This window comes from Zootoca vivipara, chromosome 9 (genome assembly GCF_963506605.1).
Source record: "Zootoca vivipara chromosome 9, rZooViv1.1, whole genome shotgun sequence".
NCBI classification, from domain to species: domain Eukaryota; kingdom Metazoa; phylum Chordata; class Lepidosauria; order Squamata; family Lacertidae; genus Zootoca; species Zootoca vivipara.
In genome coordinates, this window is record NC_083284.1 from 51,235,375 (window position 1) to 51,260,854 (window position 25,480).

Genomic DNA, 25,480 nt, shown 5'->3' on the forward strand with positions numbered 1-25,480 from the left:
ATTTCAATATTCCCCCATAATTAAGGACCTGACGAGGTCTGTGGCCACTGGAGCATTAGCTAGAGCAGGCACCCCCAAACTGCGGCCCTCCAGATGTTTTGGCCTACAACTCCCATGATCCCTAGCTAACAGGACCAGTGGTTGGGGAAGATGGGAATTGTAGTCCAAAACATCTGGAGGGCTGAAGTTTGGGGATGGCTGAACTAGAGTAACAAAGTGCATCCCAACAATTCACTAGCTTTCCATGTCGTTGTAGTCGTAGTAGTATTTATTGAATTTATATACCACCCACTTACCCTGGTTACGTGTTGATGTAATAATAAATCAAGTACCGTGTTTCCCCCTTTTTAAGACACCGTCTTATAACTTTTTTCCCTCAAAAAACCACATGGTGTCTTATTTTCAGGGGATGTCTTATTTTTATTATGTTTTTATGGTACCTATGGTTCTGGGCAGTGGGGCGGCAGGCCTCCTCGGCATGGCCAGGAAGAGGCCAGGCCGCTGGCTCGGCGCTCCACCCGGTGATGCCTTTGTCGTGGTTTTTAAAATCTTTCTCCCACCCCCCACCCCCCCGCCCCGAGGTTCCTGCTGCTTTATTTTGGGGGTGGGCGTGTTTCGCGAAATAAACACATGAGGATGAGGAGGGCTGAGGGATCCCGCCCGGCCTTAGACAGGCCACCCGTGCGCCTTCCACCCACCGCATGAGGCCGGCCTCCGGGGAATGCGGGGCCCGGGCAAGGCAGCACCGAGAGCCCCCATGGCCGCCGGGAGACGTGACACAGCCGCCGCCCGCGCAGCCATCACCCTCGTCGCCGCGTCCCTTTCATGCCTCTTGCTCAAAGCGAGGCGCGGCGTTCACTGCGCTTGGAAGGAGCCGGGTGCCCATGGCTCATGCAGCAAGGGCCCTCCCGACTCCTTCCCAGATGCCCCTTTCTCCTCCTCCTTGCCGGTTCCGGGCGGTGGGATGGCAGGCAGGAAGAGGCCAGGCTGCTGCGGCGCTCTGAGCATTCGGCGCTCTGCAAGGCGCTGCTGGGCGCTCCGAGCGCTTGGCGCGGCAGAGCGCTCCGCTCTGCAGCCGCCGGTTCCGGGCGCTGGGGAGGCAGGCCTCCTCGCCGGGTGCTCCGGCGGCGCAGAAGGGGCCAGCAGCGCTCCCGCCGCCGCCTGTTGCCCCGGTGGCGCAACACCGCTCTGCCTTGGGCCATGCAGCCCACGACGCTCCGGCGGCGCGGAAGGGGCCAGCAGCGCTCCTGCCGCTGCCTGTTGCCCCGGTGGCGCAACACCGCTCTGCCTTGGGCCATGCAGCCCACGATGTTCCGGCGGTGCGGAAGGGGCCAGCAGCGCTCCCGCCGCTGCCCGTCACTCCAGCCGTGCAGAAGCGCCCGCGGGCCTCCCGCCGCCGCTCAGCCTTGGGCCATGCAGCCCCCAGGGGCGAGCAGCGGCCTCGCCTCCGCCTGGCCCAGCAGCAGCAGCAACAGCAACAGCAGCGGGAGGACAAGGACAGCGCTGCTGCTGGGTCCCGCTGCCTCAAGGCGAGCGGCGCTGCTGCGTGGAGGTATGGCTTATTTTCAGGGGGTGTTTAATATTGAACAAATGCTTTAAAAGCCTGCTATGGCTTACTTTCTGACTACGTATTAAAAAGGGGGAAACACGGTAGTAGAAGGGTGTGTACAAATGGGGCATTGCCTCTACAGTGGCTACCGGCAACCAACCAAAGGTTTATGGGAAAAGATTCATGGCCAGGGTGAAAGGAGCTGGGAGAAATGATGGCATTCTGGGGCATAACTTTATTTTATTTATTCAACCAAATTTGAAAAACTGCTTGACTGTAGTAAAACCTCTAAATAGTTCACAAGAACTATTAAAATTATCAACAAAAACAGTTAAAGTCATTAAACACATTTAAAGTTAATTAAAATCAACTGTAAAAAAGATTAAAACACCTCAACTTCTATGCAAGGCAAGCAAATATTTAAATAGGGCTATCGGCTCATGAACCGTTGACTCCCATTGGCTGTAGTACTGCCCTGCCTCAAGAATGTCTATACATGCAGCTCTTTTCCAGCCTCTTCTGCTAGGATATTTCATCCAGAGATTGAACTTGCAACCCAATGTCAATGAAGCTTCTGCTATCCCATTCCACCAAGTTGCAGCTCCAAATGAAACGGTCACACCTAGTCTATCCAATTGCATCTAAACATGGTTTGGAGCAGTGATTGCCAAACTTGGCCCTCCAGCTGTTTTGGGACTTCAACTCCTATCATCACTAGCTAACAGGACCAGTGGTCAGGGATGATGGGAATTGTAGTCCCAAAACAGCTGGAGGGCCAAGTTTGGCCATCACTGGTTAGGGGAAAGGGTGTGTGTCATAGCATAGGTTGTTGGGTAGCTACAAAAGCCACATTGTGGGTCTAACTTATGCTAATTCCTGTGGCAGGCAGTGACTTCATTCTATTCTGTCTCATGTTACAGTTCTCCATCCCAACAAACTACCAGATAACTCCTGATGCTTTCTGCTGTGAGCTCCCTACCATACTGTCCCTCCTTTCTTGCCTCTGACTTCTCCATTAGCAAAAAACTCTTTTCTCTCCATGGAAGACACCAACATATAAGCTATGTGGAGTGTTCCGACAGTTGTCAGTGCATGATCACTGATCCCAGAGCAAATCGCAAATCTCGTTCAAGGGCCCACAATTCTCAGAGCCCATGGATCTGCTCACTAGGCTATTGGGTTGCCAATGGAATGGTTCTCCTTTCTTCCCTTCTTGTTTGCCTGGCAAAAGTATTGTTGTTGTAGGCTGTGGATTGGCAGAAGATTTAATCCCTGTCTGAAGGGAGGTCTGGTGGTTGTAGCTTCTGCCTACTGCTACCTCCCTGCAGCATGCAGAGGTGGAGCCATCTCTCTCTAGTTGTACATGGGACACCATGTGTAATGGCTCAATCATATGAGTGCATTTGTTCTTTGCCATGGGCTGATAACCGATGCAGGGACTGTACCAATGCAAGGGCATCATTAGTGGCTGGTAGGCAACTGCAGATTTGCCATGGGAATAAAAGTTGATACCTTATCTTTTGTACCTCACGATCCTGTTTTGCTTTCTAGGACCGTGACTATATTACAGCTGGGAAGCTGTGCTAGAAGGAGACCTATGGGATTAGGTTGAAAAATGCATTTAAAGAATACCACGGTACAGGAAGATCCAATATTTTTCCAAAATTTAGCCTGTCATTGTAGATTTCATCTGAAAAACTGGATAAGTAATGAATAGTATTTGAAATAACACTGAAGCAGCTATGCAAGAAAGAAATACAAAATAAGACTAGCAGCTAGAGCATTAGATGATTCACTTTCAGTTTTGCATGATTTAGTACAGGGTCAAACAGTATAAAAACAAATTACATATTGTTATATTCAGAGTCCTGATAGTTGACATCCAAATAGAAGGAGACCATCTTCAGCCTAATTTCTTTAAAGGCAAACATGTGATATGAAGAAAGTGATTATGGATAGAAAAAACATTTCCCTCTAGGTAAGCACACCTTTTCCGATTACAATGTGTGAGGAACTGTCGTTTTATAAAATGTAAATGAAAAAAGAGAGAATATGGCAGTTGATTCCAAACAGTGTTGCAGTAAAAGTTGATGTTTTCCTATATCAGTGTCCTCCTATTCATCATCCTTGGAGCCAGTTTTGCTTAGCTGAAAAGAAGATTCAAATATTCAGAAGCTTCCATTTTTCTTGGCCCCAATCTGCAGATTTTCTGTTAACTTTTTCTTTCTTAAAGGCAGGTATCTGTGACTGGTACTGCTAGTATTTAGAATGTCACAAAATTCAGTAACTGCCAGATTTACTGCCAAAACGAAGAGAGCTGCTTATACAAAAGGCTGCTGAAAGGGTTGGAGACACATAGAGTGAAAAAAGGAACCCTGAAAGTACGAACCTGGGACTATAGCACTGATCAGAATCTCAGTGCATGGAAACAAAAAGGTAGGCTATGTCTTGGCCTGGGGCAGTTCATCAGATGCTTTGTGGCAACCTTAATGAAACTCAGTAGACATGTTTTACCACTTATTAGGCAGCCCTTAAAGTATTGTTTTTTTAATTAACATTAGATTACTACAAAGTTTTATTTGTTGTGATTCTTCTGTGATAGTTCCTTCACACATGGAAGCCATCGCTTAGCACTACAGTCAATGGCCTTGTTTGCATATCACTTTATACCATAGTGAGCTTAGCTGTAGTTTAAAAGTGAATATGCAGTGTGATGAAGTACAGGGGGGAAATTAGGCATTGGTTTAAAGTTATATGTGAAGCAGGCTAGTGTACAACATAATTACAACAACGGAAGAATGAAAGCATGAAGGGAGATGGCAATTCCACATGTGGGCACTGAACTTATTTCTAAACAGTTAACCTGTATTAATCACACATTTACAAATTCTGGGAACATCACACAATATTTTGATTTCCACTTTCTTGCATATTCAATATTATACCATCAGATTTGGTTGAAAAGCTCTAACAATTACTATTCTTTTCACGAAAGTGGTAGGCTGGTTAGCCAATACTTCTGAATTTGTTTAAAAAATATGTGGACATAAATCAATAGGATTTCTTTTCATGTTTAGGATAAGTGCTCTAAAAACTTATCAAAAGGGGAAAGTATCCCAAATAATCTTGGAATTAAAGATATCTCAAAACTAGTACAACAATTCAGGAAGACTGAAATACTTACATGCTACATAAGGACAAGAAGAGAATCCAAATGCCATCCATGTCCAAAATGGTTAACAAAAAGAAGGGAAAGGGAGAGAAACAGATTAGACAATGCTGAAGTCTCTTAAATATATATGTATTAAATAATTTTCAACTGTGATGTATGTTACCTTTATTACATCAACCCAATTCCATCCTCGAGGAAGCTCTCCTTTGTGATCTATTCAAAACACCACAAACAAGCTGTTAATTTTCAAATTTCAGATTTTAATTAATCGCTTCCTTGTTTGCAGCAAACCACAGCTTGCTGCGAGATTCAAAATGTAAACTATTATTTGCAGCCACACACTAAAGAATTAAAAGGGGTTCATAAGGGGAGTGGGAAGGAAGGAGGACGTGAATACAGGGTTCATTCTCATAGGGCCAAACCATGGTTTGATCTTTTTATGGGAGCCAACTCAATAACTACTGTACTGAAAGATTAACTGTATGAACACACACACACACACACACCCAAAGCTTTCATAAACATTTTATTATTAAAGCACCCAAAAAAGCAAAAAATCCTGCACATTTAAAAATATAAACATAATATAAAACATTGGTAAAATCCTGTACTTTGACAAATATTTGTTAAATCTCCTAATTCATACAATAACAAAATGCATCTTTTAAAAAATCTAACAAAAACACATGAACTACACCATACACACCTGTTTTATCTGCTAACTTTCGTTTTTGTGTTTTGGTCAATTGTTCCTTTTTCTCTTTTTTCTTACTAGTTTGTGCTGCATCTGGATGTCCGGTTGAGATGCAGTTGTTCAAAGCTGTCTAAAAAACATAATTTGTTAATAAGATATTTCTGTAATTTATTGGCACTTTCTCTCATCCCTTGGGTTCCCATCTAGTAAAGATCCAACAGCTTCAGATTTTCATCTATACTTTTCTACACTGGAAACTTTGCATTTACTGGCTATGAAAGCTCATTATGAGACAAGTATATTAGTGTTGTGACTTATCATAATCCTTGTTGACAATACATGGGAGTTTTATATATTGTAGCCAGTGAACAATATACAATTCTAGGTATGATAATTCAGCCATTTTAGTAACAACATCCAGAATACCGATTTGTACCTGAGGCAAACAGTTACTAGTTTACTATAGGAAAGTGAAGCTTTTCTAGAAATGTGGCAGTTTGGCACTAACTTCTTAATATTTGGGGGGGAAACACTAGTATTTTGAGATATATAAACAAGTTATCAGCTTACCGCAGTATTAATAGGTTGGTTTTCCATGAACAGCTCTTTATTATCTTTAGCATATTCAAAAATTGTGTATGTCATAGAGGTACCAAGGTTAACTTCAACTTCTTCCATTAATTTGTTCAATATACTTTGCTTTATGGTGGAGGCTCTAGGAGAAATCATAGAACTTCCTTTTAGGGATAGATGCAATAGAAGGCTATTCCAGAAGGAAAGCTACTTCTTATAATCTGGACTACTTACATAGAGTTATTGAAGAATGCATCCATAGAGATGACTGGAGCAGTTTGAGGGTATGTTTCTGGCCATGATATTTCTATCAGGAAAGCTTTAGGGTCTCCATTTTCACCTATCTGGAAAATATTTACAAAGCATGGCAGTGTAAGAAGAATCCAGAAAAATCTCTCCCCCACCCATTTTTTAAATCAATGGAAAAAATACTGAAATATATTTGTTTTATAACAAGGATCATTCACTGTTGATTTTTATTATCATCATCATCATCCACAGAATTGAGTCTTCAGATAAGAAGACTGCAACACTAATTGATACAAATGTAAAATATTACTTAACAGGAATCCATGTAGCTGCCATTAGGAAACAATAATAAAAAAGACATTTGCTCCGTATGTAACTTTCCTCATTCTGAATAAACACAGTATCATTACTGTTTATTTATTAATTCAAATTATTCTTAATTCAAATAATTATTGCTTAAATCAAATGAGATTGCTGGATAACAGCATGAATCTAAGCTCGACTTCACAAACTGCATGCTGTCAATCCTATGAAAATGAATCTGGCTATTGAAGCTTAAAGTTAAATATTCCTTCATTCACAACTGTATTAGACAAGTGGTGTACTTTTTTCTTAATAAATTTGTTACCCACTTTTCCTATAAAATAATCCCAAAGCAGAGTAAAATAGCTAAATCACAGTAAATGCATGCAATTAATCAATAAATCAATAAAAAAAACCAGTAAAAACTATGAGCTACCTCCGAAACATGCATATGACTTGGAAGAATTGGAACTCAGTTCAAGTCAACAAAGGTTACTTTTCTGTAATAAAACCTCATGCAAACTCACCCTATATTGAAAGGAAATGGGGCTAAGTTCCCTAAAACACTCATCTCCTTCATAAATAGAACGTAATGCTTCTAGCTCCATCTGAAGAAAAGAACAAGAAAACTATTAATATTTTTAAAACCTTAAGAGAACATTTGCACAAATCTTTAAAACACAAAATAGTCCTAAGAGGAATGCTGCAGGAAAGGGCCAGAGATACTTCGCCAGTAGTGGTCTTGGTGAACTCCTATTTGCTTCTTAACCATTTAAATTGTGTACGATCTGTTTAAGTATTAATATCTGATATTAATTTCATCACTTTCAATCTTAGTTCAAAATAATTCTTAAAAAAAGAACATTAAATAAAAAAGAGTTTACTACTACTACTACTAATGATAACACCAACCTAGAAGAGGTGGTATTATGTTGGGTATGAAATAAAAGAAAGATGATAAACAATATGAATATTTTTTAGGAACCAATGTTTTCAACTACAGGGATTATTATCCAAAGCGCACTACAATCAACGAGACCGAGCTTAAGTTCGCAAACTGAGACACTACTTCCGGTTTTGCTGAGTTCATAAACCGAATAGTTCGTAAACAGGGCTGTTCTTAAACTGAGGTACCACTGTAACTTTTTGATCCCCCCCCCACTTATGGACAATAGTGCCTTGTGTCATATTTCAAGCTACTTTGAAAGTCTCCCCTGTGTCCCTTGCTTCAGAACCAATTTACTATGTGGCCCGGGAGACTGCTGTTTTGAGAAACAGAAGCCCAAAGTTCCATTAGGCATATGCTCTCTAATGCAGTTTTTTTTTAATCCAAGGCAAAGTTAAGAAAAGAAAACATGAAAATACATACGGTATTATATACAACCGATAAATTTGGATATTTGTATTTATCTATAGAATTGATAGAATTATTCAATATGAAGAATACAACAATAATTATGATCCAAATCCAGTGTTTACATAACTGCTGGGTTTTCTACTGTGTAGCAAAAGTAAAGATGGTGGGTTGTCTTTGTGAATGTAGATGTGGGGTGTGTGTGTCTGGTCTGAGTGTGCATACTCTACCAGCAAGCTATGGTCCCACCAAGTTATACTCCCTTTCCACTTTCAATCAGGGCAGAGGTTTTCAACCTTTTTGAGTCCACGGCTCCCTTGAGCAACTACATTCTTTCGGCGGTACCCCTGTGGGGCTCAGAAGCCCAGCTATGTCACCCTTTGCATGCAGAGCAGGCAGCCTCTCACCTTTTTGAACATCCTCCCTTGTGGAGTGTTCCCTCAGCCTCCTCCTCTCCTTGGGAGTCCTCTGGGCAGCGAATACTGCCGCCCCTGGTCTCTGAGCTCCCCTCCCCCCCCCGCCCCAAAGAGAGGTGCCTCCACACACTGCCCCATAGAGGCCTGGGACTTGTCTGTCCATTCCCAACAGCAAGGGTTGGTGGACAGGCTGGCTGGTCTCCCTCCCTCCCTCGCCCGCTTGCTTGCTTACTCTGAGGCTGCTTCAGCTCCTGGCAACCAGCACCCCCTGACCAGCCCCAGAGGCAGCATTCGCCTGAGGAGCTTGTAGCCAGGTCTGCCACAACTAACAGCTGTGCAAGCCTTTGGGAGGCTGAGACACGAGAGGGCATCAGAGGATGAGGGGAGGAAAGAGAGACAGATGCCAGTGTTGCACCCATGGCCATCATTCAAAGCACCCCATGGTGTCATGCCACACTGGTTGAAAACCACTGAATCAGGGTATTACCTACTTGGTGTTGACAACTGTAGTGAGTAAATTACCAAAATTATCCTGAGGTTTTTAAGCATGCTAACTTCTGTAATGTAGGGTGGGCCTATGGGATTCAGTTTGTTTTTTCACTAAGACTCTGAGAACCACTAAACAGAAGGAGGTGCAAAATAGTGGTTTAGCAAGGCAAATCTGTTCAGAATTAAGGAACAGGATGTCTCTGCACATAAGCTCTGCTCTGGCACTTGAGATTTGGATTTGAACCAAACTTGCAAGACCCTTCTGCCCACTCTAGCAACACATCTCTTCCCCCCGCCCCCAGCAGCCTAATTTAGACTTTGTGGCAATGGCGAAGGACAGGTTAATACCCTGTTTCTCATATTTTAAGGCATCCCCATAAAATAAGCCATAGCAGGATTTTTAAGCATTCAAGGAATATAAGCCATACCCCGAAAATAAGACATAGTGATAGGAGCAGCAGCAATGCCGGCCGCGGCAGGAGGAGGAGGAAAAAAATAAGACATCCCTTGAAAATAAGCCATAGTGTGTTTTTTTGAGGAAAAAATAAATATAAGACGTGTCTTATAATATGAGAAACACGGTAGTTCTTGCTATTGTCAGGACACTTCAGAGTCCGGAAACCTTCCGGACCTTCTGCAAATCACTTAGACATCCAGACTAGCAGCGGGTGCTAGTCTAAATTCTGCCCACCTCTGGTCTGTTCATAGAACTGGAGAGTTGGAAGGGACCACAAGGATCATCTACTGCAGGCATCCCAAACTCGGCCCTCCAGACGTTTTGGGACTACAATTCCATCATCCCTGACCACTGATCCTGTTAACTAGGGATGATGGGGGTTGTAGTCCCAAAACATCTGGAGGGCCGAGCTTGGGGATGCCTGATCTACTGCAACCCCCTGCAATCCAGGAAAATGCAACTGTCTCATATGGGGATCGAAATTGCAACCTTGGCATTATCAGCACCGTTGCTCTAAGCAACTGAGCTATGCCCATGTTGCCTGGAAAAGCTTTTGGCTGCGGCAGGCAGAAGCGCAACAGGTGACGCGCCTGCCCCGAGAGGCAGAGGGGAGAGGGGGAGAACTTCGCCTGTTGATTCTCTACTTGTGCAGCGGATGAAACTGCCCTTCTTCTCCCCGTCATCACCAAACGCCTCTGGAAACCCAACCTTTCAATCCTTACTCACCTCCTGGTCTTCGTTCGCCGTCATGGCGCGAAACCGGAGGAAACAGGACCCCACCCCCCCCAACCAACCCTTTCACTGCCCACCGTCCCTCCTCCCAGGTGATCGCGACGCCTTCCTCTGTGCCACTGGCAGCCCAGGGCGAGATCCACGCAGCCCCGACTGATCCCGACAGCCGTCTACCCGTGCGCGTGCGCCGAAAATGACAAGGGGAGGCGGGGCCAGGGCACCCGCGTTCTCACCACCCTTCCTATTGGACGGGGGGGTCTACCCTACCGCGTCTTGTTCCCGGCTGGCTATTGGCCAGGCTCTTTCAGACACGCCCTCTGTCTCGGTTCCCTTACTCTTTCCTGGTCCTCATTGGCTCCTCGTCGAACTCTAACGCCGCCCCGCCCCTGACCGCGCTCCAATGGTTTCGTCCCTTGATGAGTCGCGGCGCTCATTGGTCAGCTGGAGACGTCGCTCTCAGCTGGTTTCGCACCCCCCACCCCCGGCTTGTTTGCTGGTTTCCTCAGTCAGGCCTTGGGCGGCGGCGGCTGCTGCTGCTGCTGCTGCTGCTGCTGCTGCTGCTGCTGCTGCTGCTGCTGCTGCTGCTGCTGCTGCTGCTGCTGCTGCTGCTGCTGCTGCTGCTGCTGCTGCTGCTGCTGCTGCTGCTGCTGCTGCTGCTGCTGCTGCTGCTGCTGCTGCTGCTGCTGCTGCTGCTGCTGCTGCTGCTGCTGCTGCTGCTGCTGCTGCTGCTGCTGCTGCTGCTGCTGCTGCTGCTGCTGCTGCTGCTGCTGCTGCTGCTGCTGCTGCTGCTGCTGCTTGTGGACCCTTTCCACTTATTTCCTCCGTGGTTCGGTCGGGCCTTTCTCATGGACTGCGCCGCCGGTGGAAGTTGAGCGGGGCCGCCTGTGGCGCTGACGGGGAGCTGCTTCTTCCTCACCGTGCAGCGCAGGTGCGGGTGGGGCGGGGCCGGGCAGGGCGTGGTGGGCTGCGAGGGAAAGGGGACGCGGGAGGGTCAGGCGCTGTCAGCTGTAGGGAGCGCCATGACTGGCTCCAGGAGGGGCCGCGGAGGGAAGGAAAGCGCCGGCCAGTGGCCTCGGGCGAACAGGGACACCGCCGAGAAGCTCGGGGAAAGTTGGGCGAAACCTGCTAGGAAGCCGCTTGGTCATTCATGGCTAAGCCACAAATTCATTTCAGGCTGCGGAGTAATCGGTTTGCAAAGCTAAGCAGGGTCCGGTATGGTTTCAGATTGGATGGGAAACCGCGTGTTGAGATTTCTGGGGTTGGACTGGATGACCTTTGGAAGTTTCTTCCAACTCTACAATTCTGTGATTCCATATACTGCTATCTAGGTGGTGGAAGCTGTGCCTCTTTAAATCCTAAGATTTCATTTACTCTTGCATGTCGTATCAGCTAATATTTGGGAAGAATTTAGTCAGAGGTATTTTTATTTTATTTTAGCACAGGTGTTTCTTTCTCTTAGACTATCGGTGTCCCAGAATAATGATAAATGTATCTGAGTAACAGACCAGTTCGTTGACAATGTATAGTTACTGTTTCAGATTTCCCTGCGAACCAACCATAACGATGAGCCCTTCGCAATGGGACTTTCCTGTGGAACTATGCTGCCGTCCTATGGCCTTCGTTACACTCACGGGTTTGGATGTAGTGTATAATGCTGTTCATCGGGCAGTTTGGGACGCCTTTTGTGCAAACAGGAGAGCAGACAGAGTACCAATTTCTTTCAAAGTACTCCCTGGGGATCATGAATATCCTAAATGTAGGACAAAGGTATTGCTTTTCGTTTTATGTTTGGAAGTAAAGGATTATGTCTTGATTGTAAAATATATTTAATATGAATTACTTGCTATTTGCAGTTATTCCTGTAATTCTTTGAATAATTAGTTTTCCACTTGAAGGTTAATTGAATGCTGGAATCAGCATAGCTAAAGGGGTACTTTCAAAAGGAAGCATATAATTGTAGCTTAAATCTAAAAACTGAGTTATCATATAGGCTAGAAGCCTTATTCTGTATCTGACACAAACCAAAGCATGCTGTTGGTTTGCAACTCTTACTTGAAACTATTTTAGGAATAAATTGACAGTTCTCACAATGGAGGGCTTTAGAAAGTGGAGTCACATAAGAATCCATATTGAGACTTCTATTTTTAACTTGTCTATTCATAGTCTGAGTAAGGGCTGAATGGTGAAACAAACAAAAAATTGTGAGGTGCTCCAAAACATTCTTTCCAGGGTGGGTGAATGGGCAATAAAATGGCGAAAGCAATTCACTGTAAGTGAGTATAAAGTGATGTACATTGAGGGAGGGGAAGTCCTGATTTCTTATATATGCTAGTTGGGTCTGATCTGACTGACCTGGAGCAAAGTCTTGGGGTTTTAGTGGATAGCTCTATGAATATGTTGTTTCATTGTGCAGTAGCTGTAAAAACGGGAATATCACGTTAGGAATCATTAGGAAACAGATTGGAAATTAAAAAAACTAATATTATAATACCATTGTAAAATCTTTGTTGAGGCCACACTTGGAACACTATCTACAGTTCTGGTCCCCTCACCTCAAGAAGGAAATTGTAGAGTTGCAAAACAATTTGGAAAAGTGCTACCAAAATGATCAAGAGGTTTGAGCAATTCCCCTGTGAGGAAAGGTTACAACATTTGTGCCTTCCTAATTTAGGGGGGGGGGATGGGAATGATAGAGGTGTATAAGATTATGCAGGGTGCAGAGAATGTGGATTGGGAGAATCTCCCTCCTTTATGATACTAGAATCCAGGACCTTGGAAGATTCAGAATGGACAAAAGAAAGTGCTTTGCTCAAATGCATAGGAATAAACTCTCCCAAGATGTGATGGGCACCAACTTTATTAGGCAAATTCATGGAGGATAGGACTATCGGCTTCTGGCCATAATGGCTATTCTCTACCACCAAAGTCGGAATCTTTTAATATCAGGTGCTGGGAGGTGCAGGTGGGTAGAACACAGTTGTCTTCATGTCCTGTTTGCAAGGCTTCCCATAGGCATCTGGTTGGCCATTGTGCGAACAAGATGCTAGAGTAGATTGTGATTCTTACTTTCTTACAATGAAGCATGTTTACGTAGAAAGTCCTAAGTATAATGAAACTTTCCCCCAAGTGTATTCTGCTCTAGGCAGTAAAGTTGGTGATTAGCGTAGAGAAGAGAAAGGTTTGATCCCTTATTGTACTTCCGGTAGCTGTGACTGAGAAGGACATGGGATAAAGCAGAATGTTTAAGTCCTGGCGTAAATATATCAGTCACCCAAACTTGTGTAAGAACAGAGAGAGCAGCTCACCTTGTTTGTCAATGCTTGCAGAGAACAACATATGAATGGTACATTCCAAAAGGAATCTTGAAGACTGGCTGGATGAACAAACATTTGAACTTGGTGCCTGCACTTGTTGTGGTGTTTTATGAACTGGACTGGGATGAGCCACAGTGGAAAGAAAAACAGTCAGAATGTGCTACTAGAGTTGAAATTGTCAGGTATAATTTCTTAAGATTTCTTAGGCATTAGCTTAGTAATGGCTTAATGCAAACATATTTGGGGAAAGGTCATCATTCATAAGCTCATTTCTTCCACTTTCAAGACAGATAAGCACATGGGCGTACCCAGGATCAAAACTAGGGGGGGCAAGGGGAGGGGCCAAGGCACGGAAGGGGAGGGGCCACAAAGTGGGCGGGAACAGCGAACTCGCGCTCCGCCGGGCTGTGCCCCTCCCTAGAAGCAGGGCTGGTGGGCGGAGGCGGAGCCCAGCCCAGCGGAGCGCGAGTTCAGCGTTCCCGCCCGCCGCGCCGCGCTCTCTGGTTCCCCGCCGCGCTTGGCCTTGCCAGAGGGCGCGACGGGGAGCTGGAGGGAGGGCGCAGCGCGGCGGGCGGAAACGGCGAACTCGCGCTCCGCCGGGCTGTGCCCCTCCCTAGCAGCAGGGCTGGTGGGCGGAGGCGGAGCCCAGCCCAGCGGAGCGCGAGTTCGGCGTTCCCGCCCACCGCGCCGCGCTCCCTGGTTCCCCGCCGCGCTTGGCCTTGCCTGAGGGCGCGCCGGGGAGCTGGAGGGAGGGTGCGGCGCGGTGCGGCGGGAATGGCGAACTCGCGCTCCGCCGGGCTGTGCTCCGCCTCTGCCCACCAGCCCTGCTTCTAGAGTAGGGCAGCTGCCCTAACTTGCCGCATGGTGGGTACGCCCTTGGATAAGCAGGATGCAATTCTGAAGTCATTGGGGCTTACTTCTGAGTGTAGAATTGCACTGTAACTTACATATGTGAGGGTGCTTTTGCAACAGAAGTGTAACCGTAGACTGGATTTAACTTAATGAGTTCCACTTGTGCAGTGGTTCCCAAACTGTGCTCCATGGAGCACTTGGTCTCCCCGAAGCATCTCCAAGTGCTTAGCAAATAAATAAATACATGCCTTTGGCATAAAGGCAACAGTAGTACTCCATGACGAATTTCTCTCCTGAAAAGTGCTCTGAAACTGAAAAAGTTTGGGAACTAGTGGAAGCCAGTGCAGGGACCTCTGCAAGGACAACAGGGTTTTCTCTTTCTCTTCCCCCTGCCCATTTGGTGAGATGAAAGGGGGCATCATTCTGACTGGCATACTGAAATGCTTGTGCTGACAGAATGATTGCTGTTACACTATGTTGAATTCATCCCCATGTTTGAAATGCTACTTTTTTTTTAAAAAAAAGCACACATACCATCTTTGTTTACTTAGTTTACACCTTTGGGAAATCTAACATAAGTGGAAAGAGAGAAAGCCTGCTGCTGAGCTCCATTGCTTCTTTAAAACAAAAACAGAAAGCCTCCTTTTAGTTAAGGTTGTACTAAATGTTTGGTGTGACTTCACCCCCAGAGGCACACCCCATTGTCTCTTGAGACAGGCAACATTTATTACTAAATGTATTTTGCAGTATGTATGGTCTAAAGGCTTGCATGCTTACCATCCTCAGTTTGATGTTACGTATTGTTCTTACAGGCAGAGTTTGCAGGGAAGAAACACAAAAGTTGCTGTTGTTTTGATTCAGAAGAAAACACCGTTACCTCCAGGTGAAGTACAATTGAAAGCTAAATTGATCAGATTTGAAATAAATGAACACAGTAATCTGAAGTTGTGAAATGCACCTGTTTTTCAATAGATGGCAGAAATGTGTGCCATAAAGAAAGTGGGGGAGGGGAGACTTGGTATTTCTGTACCATAGGTTGAATGTTTTTCAGTAGCAGTTATTTATTTGTTTATGAACATTATCATATACCACTGTATCATAGAAATATATCACAGCGGTTTACAACAATGTCAAAACACACAATAAAATAAAAACAACTTAAAAGCATACAGTATATCTGTCTTAACCCTTGGCTGGAGACAGATGACAGAGCTGAGACTGGTTTGAAAAGCCTTTTATGGGGTGTATAGTCATATCCCACTTTTCTCTCTGGTAATCAGGTTTTCTAGGTTCCTTTTTATTTGTGTTAAAAGCCTTTCACACTGTCCTTATGGTGCAGATTGACATTATTTTAGGAATCTAGTGCACCACGGGTTCAGATATATTGTAATCAGCTGCAACAACAGTGTTGTTCCTGTAAGTCTCACGGTCTTTGTCTTTTCTTCCAGCTCAGAAAAAAATTAACTTCACACTTGCTTCAAAGGGGAACCATTCATCTTATATGTTGTAGTGCAGAATGAACTCAATTGCATGTCATGTAAACTATGGTTAATAGTGTACCGTGAATGTGACAATCTGTCGCCCTTTGACAGATTTTTAGAAAGTAGATGGTTCAGCATTTTTAAAATTTTGTTTTAGGAGAAGATGTTATTGCTTCTGAAAGGGCAGCGGCTTTATGCAATGCTTGTGACCTCTCTGGAAAGTCACTGTTCGTTTTGCCACATACTGATCACCTTGTAGGTTATATTATAAGGTAAGTAAATTATGTGAGAGGCCGGCTTTTCTTTAGTTATTTTTTTACCATGGCCAAAATCCTAGTGCTTGCTTGAGAGTCACATGGCACTCAGTGGAACTTGCTTCTGAGCAGTGGTGACTGGTACCGGTACCTATTGAGACTGGTGGGGAAGAAGGCAGGGAAGCCAACAGTAGATGGAGCCAGAGGCAATGAAATGCAGAGCAAAGGCATTTTAGTTCTGTCCCCATCCTCCCTGCTGAGTTCTGCAAGGGCAACACTGAGACTAAGGAGGAAGAAACTGACAAGCAATGCTACCCTGTGGACTGGTTGCAGTTGAAAAGACAGGCAAGTTAGGTTGGCTGAGGGCAGACTGAGTTTGGTGAGGTCGTGCCCAGTTGCCCTAATAGAGCAGCCTCCACTGCTTCTGAGCAATTATAAGGTCAGGTTGTGCATATGGCTAGTTTTAAGAAAATAAGCATTTTTAAAATCTCTCCACAATTTAACACATTTTCTTTCGTGTGTGTTAAATCTCCACCAAGTGTATTTACATCGACATTTGTATGGAACTCTTGAATATACCTATTACCTACATGTTACATATTTCTGTTGAAACATAATGAATCCACCACCATTTTATTTCTGGAAGAGCTGTGTGCTCCTGTTCCATGCTGCTGATATACATAAGCCAGGCATCCCCAAACTGCGGCCCTCCAGATGTTTTGGCCTACAACTCCCATGATCCCTAGCTAACAGGACCAATGGTCAGGGATGGTGGGAATTGTAGTCCAAAACATCTGGAGGGCCGAAGTTTGGGAATACCTGCATAAGCTTTTAAGATTTATGGGAGAGAAATGAGGGTGAACCTGTTTGAAGCCAGGCAGCTAGTTAGTGATACTTCATTTTTAAGCAGTTGACCTTTTATTTCATAGGTTAGAGAATGCCTTCTATGAACACGCACAGACATACTACTATACAGAAATCCGCAGGGTGAAATCTCATAAAGAATACCTGAACAAAACAACACATCAGGTATAACTAGCAACTTTATTAAACTATGTAGTTGGGCTACCAGTGCTGAAGAATTTAGAACAGGCACCCCCAAACTTCGGCCCTCCAGATGTTTTGGACTACAATTCTCATCTTCCCCGACCACTGTTCCTGTTAGCTAGGGATCATGGGAGTTGTAGGCCAAAACATCTGGAGGGCCGCAGTTTAGGGATGCTTGATTTCGAAGCACCATTGCTGCAAATCCTGTTATTCTTGGTAGTTTTAAGAATATTTTATTTATTTATATTTTATTTATAAACTTATTTATAAATAAGTTTATTTTAGAATAGACTTGTACTTGCCAAGTCACTGTTGTATTGCTTTGTGCTATTATCATTCCTGTTAGACATTTGGACAATATTGCCATTACAATCTGCCACTTTGGGAACCTGTCTTTCACTCTGTAGGCGTGGAAAAGCAGGAGGTGGTGTGTGTGTGTGTGTGTGTGTGTGTGTGTGAGAGAGAGAGAGAGAGAGAGAGAGAGAGAAATATTAATTTATTTCTTACTCTTCTACTGAAAGCATGCAGTGGCATATACATGTTACCACCATATATTCTATAAGAATACAGACCATTTCTAAAATCATACCAGAATACAAAACAAATCAAAATGCAACTTTAGCATTAGCAAGAATAAAGCAAGTTATATGTTAAAACCAGCATTAATAACACTAGGTGTTACACATTTAAAAGGAAGCCAAATCAGTATCCTTAATTTATGGTGGACTAAATTGATTTGGTATTCTTAGAGTTTGGTATTAATCTGCATTAGTATTGCCTAAAGCCTCATGTTGATGGCTTTAAAACTAATACCACCTTTTAAAAATATTGTACGTTGGTTGTGTTGCAGCTTCTGTTTGTTAGACACCAGTTCAAAATAGGATTCTTCAGTGAATTGAAGCAAGACACACAGAATGCTCTAAAGTAAGTACTTGTAGGCAGAGGCTGGAACCATGGGACCCTCCCACCTCCCCCAGTCTAGAAAGAGAGGCATATCTTCCATTTGTGGGTGGGGTGGGAGACAAAGGAGTGGAGAGCACCTTTCTACTGCCATTCTTAAAATGATTTATTGCCATTCTCCATGAGTAAATATGCACTGCAGCATTTTATGAAGTATAGTTAATATATTTCCTCTCAAGTAACTTTACTTAAGAGGAGAAGCAACAGTAAACCCCTTTAATTCCAAAAGGACTCTGGGCCTCACTGTTGTGGTCCAAAGAAAAGAAAAGCAATACATTTGGGGCTCACTAATTTATTTATTCTACAACAAGTGAACAACTTCTAACTTTAAAATTTCTTACTTAGAAATTACAGAACTGCATATAATCTTGTACATGAACTGAGAGCACATGAAACAAACATATTGGAAATCAAGACTATGGCAGGATTTATAAACTACAAGGTAATGACTATTTATTTAACTTGGCCCTTCTTAGGACATTTTGTAGCAGAAGTTCCTGTTCTGAGTGATTTAAGGACAAGGAACACTTCTTAGTTGAATATCCTGAATGGATGCAGCTTGAGTGAGGAGGCAGTATAGGCAGAATGAGTAAGGTAAAGCTATGTTCCTACAGACCTTAATGACCTTTCTTCATGCTCTTTATATAAAGTATAGAGACATAATGTAATTGGTCCTCAACATAGTCATAGAAAGTTATATCCTGTAAATGGACAGAGTGTGGGTACGTTGGGTCATGAAGGATGGCACTGAAATTGCAGAGGGTACAGTTTGTGCAATGATGAATAAGTAACAAGACCAGAAATCATAATCCTTTCTTAAATTATTGCCCATGGTTTTGTGTTATCATGGAGGCTATAAATGCTAAAAATGGTGAAATCTTGAGTTTATTAATTTGATTTTATTGTATTGAATGCTTTGATACTGAATCACATGAAGTATATGGATTAGAACATCTTTCTACTTTTAACTTTAAGTTCCATCCCCCCATTCTACTTATTCTTCTTTCAGATTCAAGTAATTGAAAAGTTCTGGTAGAGATTTTTCATCCCAAGTTTTCATGTTAACATGGAAAAGCACCTGTGAGAACAGCATTCTCCTATAAATGCAGATAGGTTTCTCCTCATCAAATTCTTTCTGAGGGGCAGCCTGTTGCCCATTGCTGTCCTTGGCATCTTTGTGATGATTTGAGGTTACTTCATGTGAATAATTGGAATTTGTGCTTCTATTACACAGTTACTAGCCTTTTCATTTTGTCTGTCTTTGGGGAAAAATGAAATAGTCTGAAAGGGCAGAGAGGAACATAGTTAATATAAAACTAACATGTGTTGTACTGTTACTGTTCACCTACAACAACTGTACTCTGTTGTAGTTGTCAATCTAGTAAACCAATGTAAAATATTTTAATCAAAATGTTATAATTTCAAATCTTTTCAGATTTGTCGCCTTTGTTTTCAACATAATACACCGCTGGATGCAATTGCACAGTTCAGAAAACACATAGATTTGTGCAAGAAAAAAATTGGGAGTGCTGAATTGGCTTTTGAGCATGCTGCCTGGATGTCCAAACAGTATGTTTTTACTTAGTAATTTTACTACTGTGATTAGTGAATAGATGAGCTTATTCAAGCTGCAACTACGGTGTTGCTTTTGGTTTGCAAGTTATTACATAAACCTTATGACATTCCACATCAGTTATAGCTGTAGCTCTATGAGGAAGGTTGCCGTTATACCCATTATACAAATGAGGCTTAAATGACTTGCCTAAAGCTACTGGGATGTGAACCAAAGTGACTGGTGCAAGCCTCAAATTCTTTTGTGCTCATTATCTAGATTTCAGTGTTTTCTGTTCCAGACATGTTTTAGAGAAGAAATGGGGAACATGCTCAGGGCTACACTAGAAATAAATATATAGTAAGCTAATATATAGTGAGCCAGAGAATGTCTGCCAGCTTGCATATTCTGTTAACAAGTAACCATCTGCATGCACCTAGTGTACATGTAGTAGATAGTATGCATTGCAGATGTTAATCACATGCATAATTCTGATTTTATTTTTTGGCCCAGTGGGATCATTAGGAAGTTTGAAACAAATATAGAAATCATGAGAGTTGAGACATGTAGTGATATATTTGGTTGTTTTCTTTATTTTAAAATTATTTTGGTTTGAGGCAAAGGGTGCCCTGAGTTTTCAGACTTTCTATTTCTCATGGCTATATAGGAAAGTTTTGGAATCTTTCCTTAAATTAAGATTCTTGGGGTCCTAGAAAGAGGTTAGGATTTTGTGTGGCCCATGAGTTGCCTGTTGCTACTCTGTGTTCTGCTTAATCCTTCTGGAAAATCTGAAGTGTCCAGTTCTTCAGATGTGCGTGTGATTTTTTGTTTGTTTGTTTGTTTTAAACAGATTCCAAGCTTTTGGAGATTTGTTTGATGAAGCTATTAAACTAGGACTGACAGCTATTCAAACTCAGAATCCTGGTTTCTATTACCAGCAGGCAGCATACTATGCACAAGAACGGAAGCAATTGGCCAATAGTCTCTGTAATCATGAGGTGAGTCATAGGCTGCCTTGCATTTGTTTAAGCTCCTTTGTGAGACCGTATTCTTACAAGGTTTTCTGCAAGAAGCGACTATAGCTTTTAGGCGTTTTTAAATACTGAGTTCTAGATAGCTGTGCTGACTCATTTGTGTGATTGGTGTTACCATGCACTGATCAGATACAATGGTGTGCAAAAAGCTGATTCCTGTTCATTCTTGCGTGTGATTCTAGTGCAACAAAGAATCCACATGGGCTGCTATAAAACCATACCTGCGGCACATAGGTTATAAAAATTAACCAAAAGTAAGGCTGAAAACAGAACTTACTTTGATTTCTCAGTTTCAATTTCAGGTAAAGGTAACTTGAATAATAAGATTTTTGGGTTAGCAAGTTGGTATTTTTAAATTAATGAGTCCACACTCAGAGTAATAAACTTGTAGAATTGGATCACTAGGATCATCTAGTCCAACCCCCTGTAATTCAAGAATTTTTTGCCCGAGTTTTATGCTCTACCGACTGAGGTATCTCAGATCCTGTAATCTCTGCTGTAAGCATACTTTTATAAGCCCGTAATTCTTTTGGTCAAGAGATTTATATGTTTACTTATATACATATACACACAGAGAGATTAAAAAAACCTGGTTTGTGTATGGCAAATGCATGTGTTGTATAGTCTAAAATAAACTGCCACAGGGGCCAGATTAAACCAACCGGCGGGCTGGGTTAGGCCCCCGAAACGGACTTTGGACATGCCTGGTCTAGATAATGTACATCTTTAAAAATCCTAGTGAATTTCTGCACTCTTATTCAATTCTAGGTTTCTAGGCAACTTTATTTGGGCACAGACTAATTATAGGTCATGCTACATTAATATGACAGAATGCCCATAGAAGTGTTCATTTAAAAGTATGTGGAAAAAACAAAAAAAACTTTAAATAGCAGTGCTGTTGTATTCAAACATAATCCAGAACTCGGGGGGTGTTCAGGTCTCCCTCTATTAGTTAGATCATGCAAAACATAAACATTTTTACTCCTCTAATAATTAGCTCTACAGAAGCTGTAATTAAGTGTGCATGCACGCACAGTCCTGTGTGCAAATATATGTGCATGAATTTCATTGAATTCAAGAGTCTTAAGCAGGTATGCATAGGTTCAGTGTAGTGCCTTTATGTACCATCAAGCATTTTTCAGTTTCCATCCTCTGTGCCAATACAGATTTGGGTGTGGTTTTGCTTCTTCTATAAGCACATACATTTTGGAAGTCTCTCCCCCCCCCCCCCCAGCATTCGGTTGTGTAATTTATTATCACACTGTGTCATAACCTTTAACAATATATTTAAGGTTCTCTTTGCTTAATTTGCAGTCTTCCGTAATATATCCCAATCCAGATCCACTGGAAACTCAAACTGGAATGCTTGACTTCTACGGACAAAGACCATGGAGGCAGGGAATACTAAGTAAATATCTTATTCAGTTTCTTGCCTACAGAACATAAACAAAAAACAATCTTAATTAACAGACATTTATCCTAATGTTTGTATATTTCAAATTGTGTTCCTGAGAGCCTTATACAGTATATCCTACCAAGCATATTGGGGAATCTTCTATGACAGGAGCAAGGAACCTGTTATTCCCCTGGTGATGTTGGTTCATTCACCATTCTGGCTATTGCTACTGGAAATCGTAGTCTAACCACATCTGGAGGGTCACAGGTTTTCTACCTCTGCACTATGAGAAGATTGGTAGTGCTAGCTGAGCTCCTCTGTCAGCTTCCCTGCTGCTACTGATCTTATCCTTCAGTGCCCAGGTGTGTATTTGCAGCTCATCCAGAGCAGTGATAAAGCCCAACAGACTTAAACTATGTCTCAAGTGAATCAAGTACAGCCTAAGACATATCCTATATACTGCAATACATGACAGACATGCTGAAGTTCATCAAGAGGCATATCAGTTCAGGAATGGTTCCACAGAGTAGTAACGTGTTCTGTGGAAACTTGTACCCAGGGGCATAGGAAGATAGGGACGGTAGGGGCGGGCCGCCACAAGCGGCGGGCTCCAAGGGGTGCCATCGCAGGCACCCGCCCCACCCCCAAAACACGTGCCATGGACCCAGAACGTGTGTCACACCCCTCTGGGAGGTGCGCCATGCCCCCGGAACGCATGCCCCGCCCCTCTGGGAGGTGCGCCCCGCCCCCAGAACGGGCGCCAGCCTCGCCCCCAGTGGCGGAGCATGAAGCTCCGCCACTGCTTGTACCGTAACAAATTGGTTAATCTTTAAAGTGGCACAAGACTAGAGGAAATAGATTGGCTTGTATATTTCTGTTCACATGGAGATCTACTACCTCTGTTGAAATGAATGAGGCAGCCTATGCTTGGAGAAGCAACTTCTGTTTGTTAGAGCCCATACAGAGATTTGGAACGGGAGAACAGAGAACTAAGCCTGTGGTTTTAAACATTCCATTCAAAGAGGCTTAGAATGAGTTTACCAGATAAATGCAAACCCTCTCATTGTGTGATATAAGGATTGTGTCATTATTAGTAGCCTCCATAATAGCAAAAATTAAATACAGTAAGTGTTGCCTTTCTGGAATCATTCCTTTTATGGGCTGTTGCCAAGAAACCACAGATTGTGAGGTTTTGGCTTTGTTGCTAAGAGCAGTAATTTTCCCAGTAGGCTGACTTAGACCATAGCACTTAAAGGTGCTTTAGTTTTTAGTATGTTTAATTATTTCAGCCTATCTTTTAAAACAGTCTACTTAAAAGAACAAAGAATACACCTGAGTTCTAAAACATTCCTTCTCCTAAGATACAGAGCAGTGTTTAGAATCTGAACATTCTTGAACTGGAACCAGGCTTGTAACAAAAGAATGTACAATAGTTCATTAAGATGGATTTTTCATTGTCATATGCAGGCTTTGATCTCAATGATCCCGAAAAGGAGAAAGTGGGAATTTTGGCGCTGCAACTGAAAGAGAGAAAGGTTCTTCACTCTGTAAGTCACATTTCAATAGTATTTGTAGTTTGTCATTGTAAGGGCAAATATAACTTTAACAATATTTTTTTATTAGGAGCTAATAATCACCTTGCTGAGTAATGCAGTTGCCCAATTCAAGAAGTACAAATGTCCAAGAATGAAAAGTCACTTGAGTAAGTATAATATTTCTAACTAATGTTTAATAAAACACATTTTACAGTTTTTAATACTGTAAATAACATAATGTTCTTTTCAGTGGTTCAGATGGGTGAAGAGTATTACGATACTAAAGATTACACCAAAGCTTTGAAGTAAGTATGATTTTTATAAATGCCACTGCATGATTTTAGGTATTTATTTTTTAATTTTTGTTTAGTAATTTAAGTGAAAATTGGAAAACTTGTATAGAAGAGGGTTGTGAACAGGTTAGTTTGAAAGTTATTGACCAGGAATCTATCATAAATTGTAACAGGACAGGTTATCCTGGCATAGCTTCAGTGAGTTCAGATATTACAGGTGGTGTGCAACTAGACAGTTCCACTAGCACAAGGACTTTTGGCTGTGCAGCAGAAGTTTCTCTCTCTCTCTCCTCTGTGTGCCTCTTAAATACCATATATTTTGGGTGTTTCTCAAACCCTCTTCAGATTTAAGGGGCATGTGGGGAGAGGAGAGAAGGGGAAATTCCATTGCACAGTCAAAAGTCCTTCTGCTAGTAAACTGTTTGGCTGGATGCAACCCTGTGGCTATAATTCAATATGTACAAATGTAATAGCTAATAAATTCTGTAATTTTTTTTATAACTGTTTCTAGAGGAAATAACTGTTGGAAATCTGAAGGTATAGGGAAAATACTCAGTTTCTAAAAATGCATTAACATAATGACAGTACTAACCAAATTTGCTATTTTCATAGTGGTTTTCCCTAGGACACCTGTTTTTATTGCCTTAACTCAGTAGAATGCTACTGAGTTGCAAATATTTTGTGACTAATATTTCAGTAACAATATTTTGTCAAGTAAATTATTTAATTTCTTTTTGAGTACAGCATTTAATCCTTGTTAAAGGTGAAATCCTAGGGTGGGTATGCTGTGTAAGGTTTTAGAATTCAGCAACAGCCCTCTTTTACCAGCATCTCTTGAGATACACCAGCAGGAAGTCAGAAATATATCAATAGAATGGCCTACTGATGTATCATACCTAACTGCCAGTAAACTCTGTTAGAGCAGTGTCAGGGGATTGTTGCAGCTACTCCCGAGTAAAGACGCTCTAGTCCGTTCTGTCTTTAGGGGTTTTATTGTGCATACTACTTACAGTGCAGAGATAGCAGAAAACATGACCCCCTAGTCACTTGCAGAATCCGGCAATGGCGTCCGTTCTGCTCCAGGGCCAGCATAATAGCTTGGGAACCCCCGAAACGCCGCCCCCTAAACCTGCGTTTGGGCGCGCACCTGAATTTGGGTGCTGGAAGCAGCTGTGCTCCCTCTTCCACTTGTTGGCTTGAGTGGTGCAGGGGCTCTGATACTTCGCTGAGCCTTCCCTCCTCCTTCAGCTCCACTCCTCATTTCCCTCGCCTGATCCGCTACTCTCTCTCTCGCTGGGCGAAGTGCTGGTCAGGATGATGGGGGGAGGCTCCCTGTAGGGAGTCCCCCTGACAAGCAGGAAGAAAAATAGAGCATTGCTAGGGGAGAAATAGACTGGTGCCATAGTCTGCACCCTCTCAGATACTGCTCCTAGACATTGCACTGACATGATGGGTTTATTTCCCCTATGTGGGACTCATGTCTCTTTGACAAACTCCCCTGTGGTTAGTGTGTGCCGGTAGTTTTTCCATGAGCACTGGAGGAGTAACCAGTGGGATTTCTCCATTCTGTGCTCAGCTTAATATTTCAGTTCAGCTATTGGAACAAACCTCCAAGTACTTTTGCGGCATGTAAAATTAACCGTATGTACTTCTTTAGTTTTGTTTGCTAAGCGGAAGTCAAAGATGTGAAATCAGATCCCAGTTGTCAAAGGGAACTGAAAACGTTCAGATTAATCCCCCCCCAGGAAACTCACATCACAAAGCTTATTTGATC

General features: G+C 42.9%; 2 protein-coding genes across 3 annotated transcripts in view; one reads left to right on the forward strand and one right to left on the reverse strand.

Annotated features, from left to right (window-relative positions):
* Positions 1 to 1,653: 1,653 nt before the first annotated feature.
* On the reverse strand, positions 1,654 to 10,143 carry RWDD4 (RWD domain containing 4). The gene is made up of 6 exons (XM_060278733.1): positions 9,983 to 10,143; positions 7,068 to 7,148; positions 6,223 to 6,332; positions 5,986 to 6,130; positions 5,428 to 5,545; positions 1,654 to 4,934 (listed from the first exon to the last, which is right to left on the reverse strand). The coding sequence occupies exons 1-6, from the start codon at positions 10,004 to 10,006 to the stop codon at positions 4,819 to 4,821; spliced, it is 594 nt and encodes a 197-aa protein (XP_060134716.1). The 5' UTR covers positions 10,007 to 10,143; the 3' UTR covers positions 1,654 to 4,818.
* Positions 10,144 to 10,736: 593 nt separating this feature from the next.
* The window catches only part of TRAPPC11 (trafficking protein particle complex subunit 11), a 57,923-nt gene continuing 43,179 nt past the window's right edge, over positions 10,737 to 25,480 (forward strand). The window contains exons 1-14 of one of the 2 annotated variants that reach the window (XM_060278734.1): positions 10,737 to 10,916; positions 11,527 to 11,755; positions 13,315 to 13,484; positions 14,967 to 15,037; positions 15,793 to 15,907; positions 16,819 to 16,918; positions 17,787 to 17,860; positions 18,242 to 18,338; positions 19,332 to 19,465; positions 20,299 to 20,446; positions 21,797 to 21,890; positions 23,346 to 23,425; positions 23,502 to 23,580; positions 23,664 to 23,718. In XM_060278734.1, coding sequence (XP_060134717.1) covers positions 11,552 to 11,755; positions 13,315 to 13,484; positions 14,967 to 15,037; positions 15,793 to 15,907; positions 16,819 to 16,918; positions 17,787 to 17,860; positions 18,242 to 18,338; positions 19,332 to 19,465; positions 20,299 to 20,446; positions 21,797 to 21,890; positions 23,346 to 23,425; positions 23,502 to 23,580; positions 23,664 to 23,718 — 1,421 coding nt within the window. In that variant the 5' untranslated portion in view covers positions 10,737 to 10,916; positions 11,527 to 11,551. The remainder of the gene's footprint in view (positions 10,917 to 11,526; positions 11,756 to 13,314; positions 13,485 to 14,966; positions 15,038 to 15,792; positions 15,908 to 16,818; positions 16,919 to 17,786; positions 17,861 to 18,241; positions 18,339 to 19,331; positions 19,466 to 20,298; positions 20,447 to 21,796; positions 21,891 to 23,345; positions 23,426 to 23,501; positions 23,581 to 23,663; positions 23,719 to 25,480) is intronic. The other variant, XM_060278735.1, reaches the window with a different exon arrangement.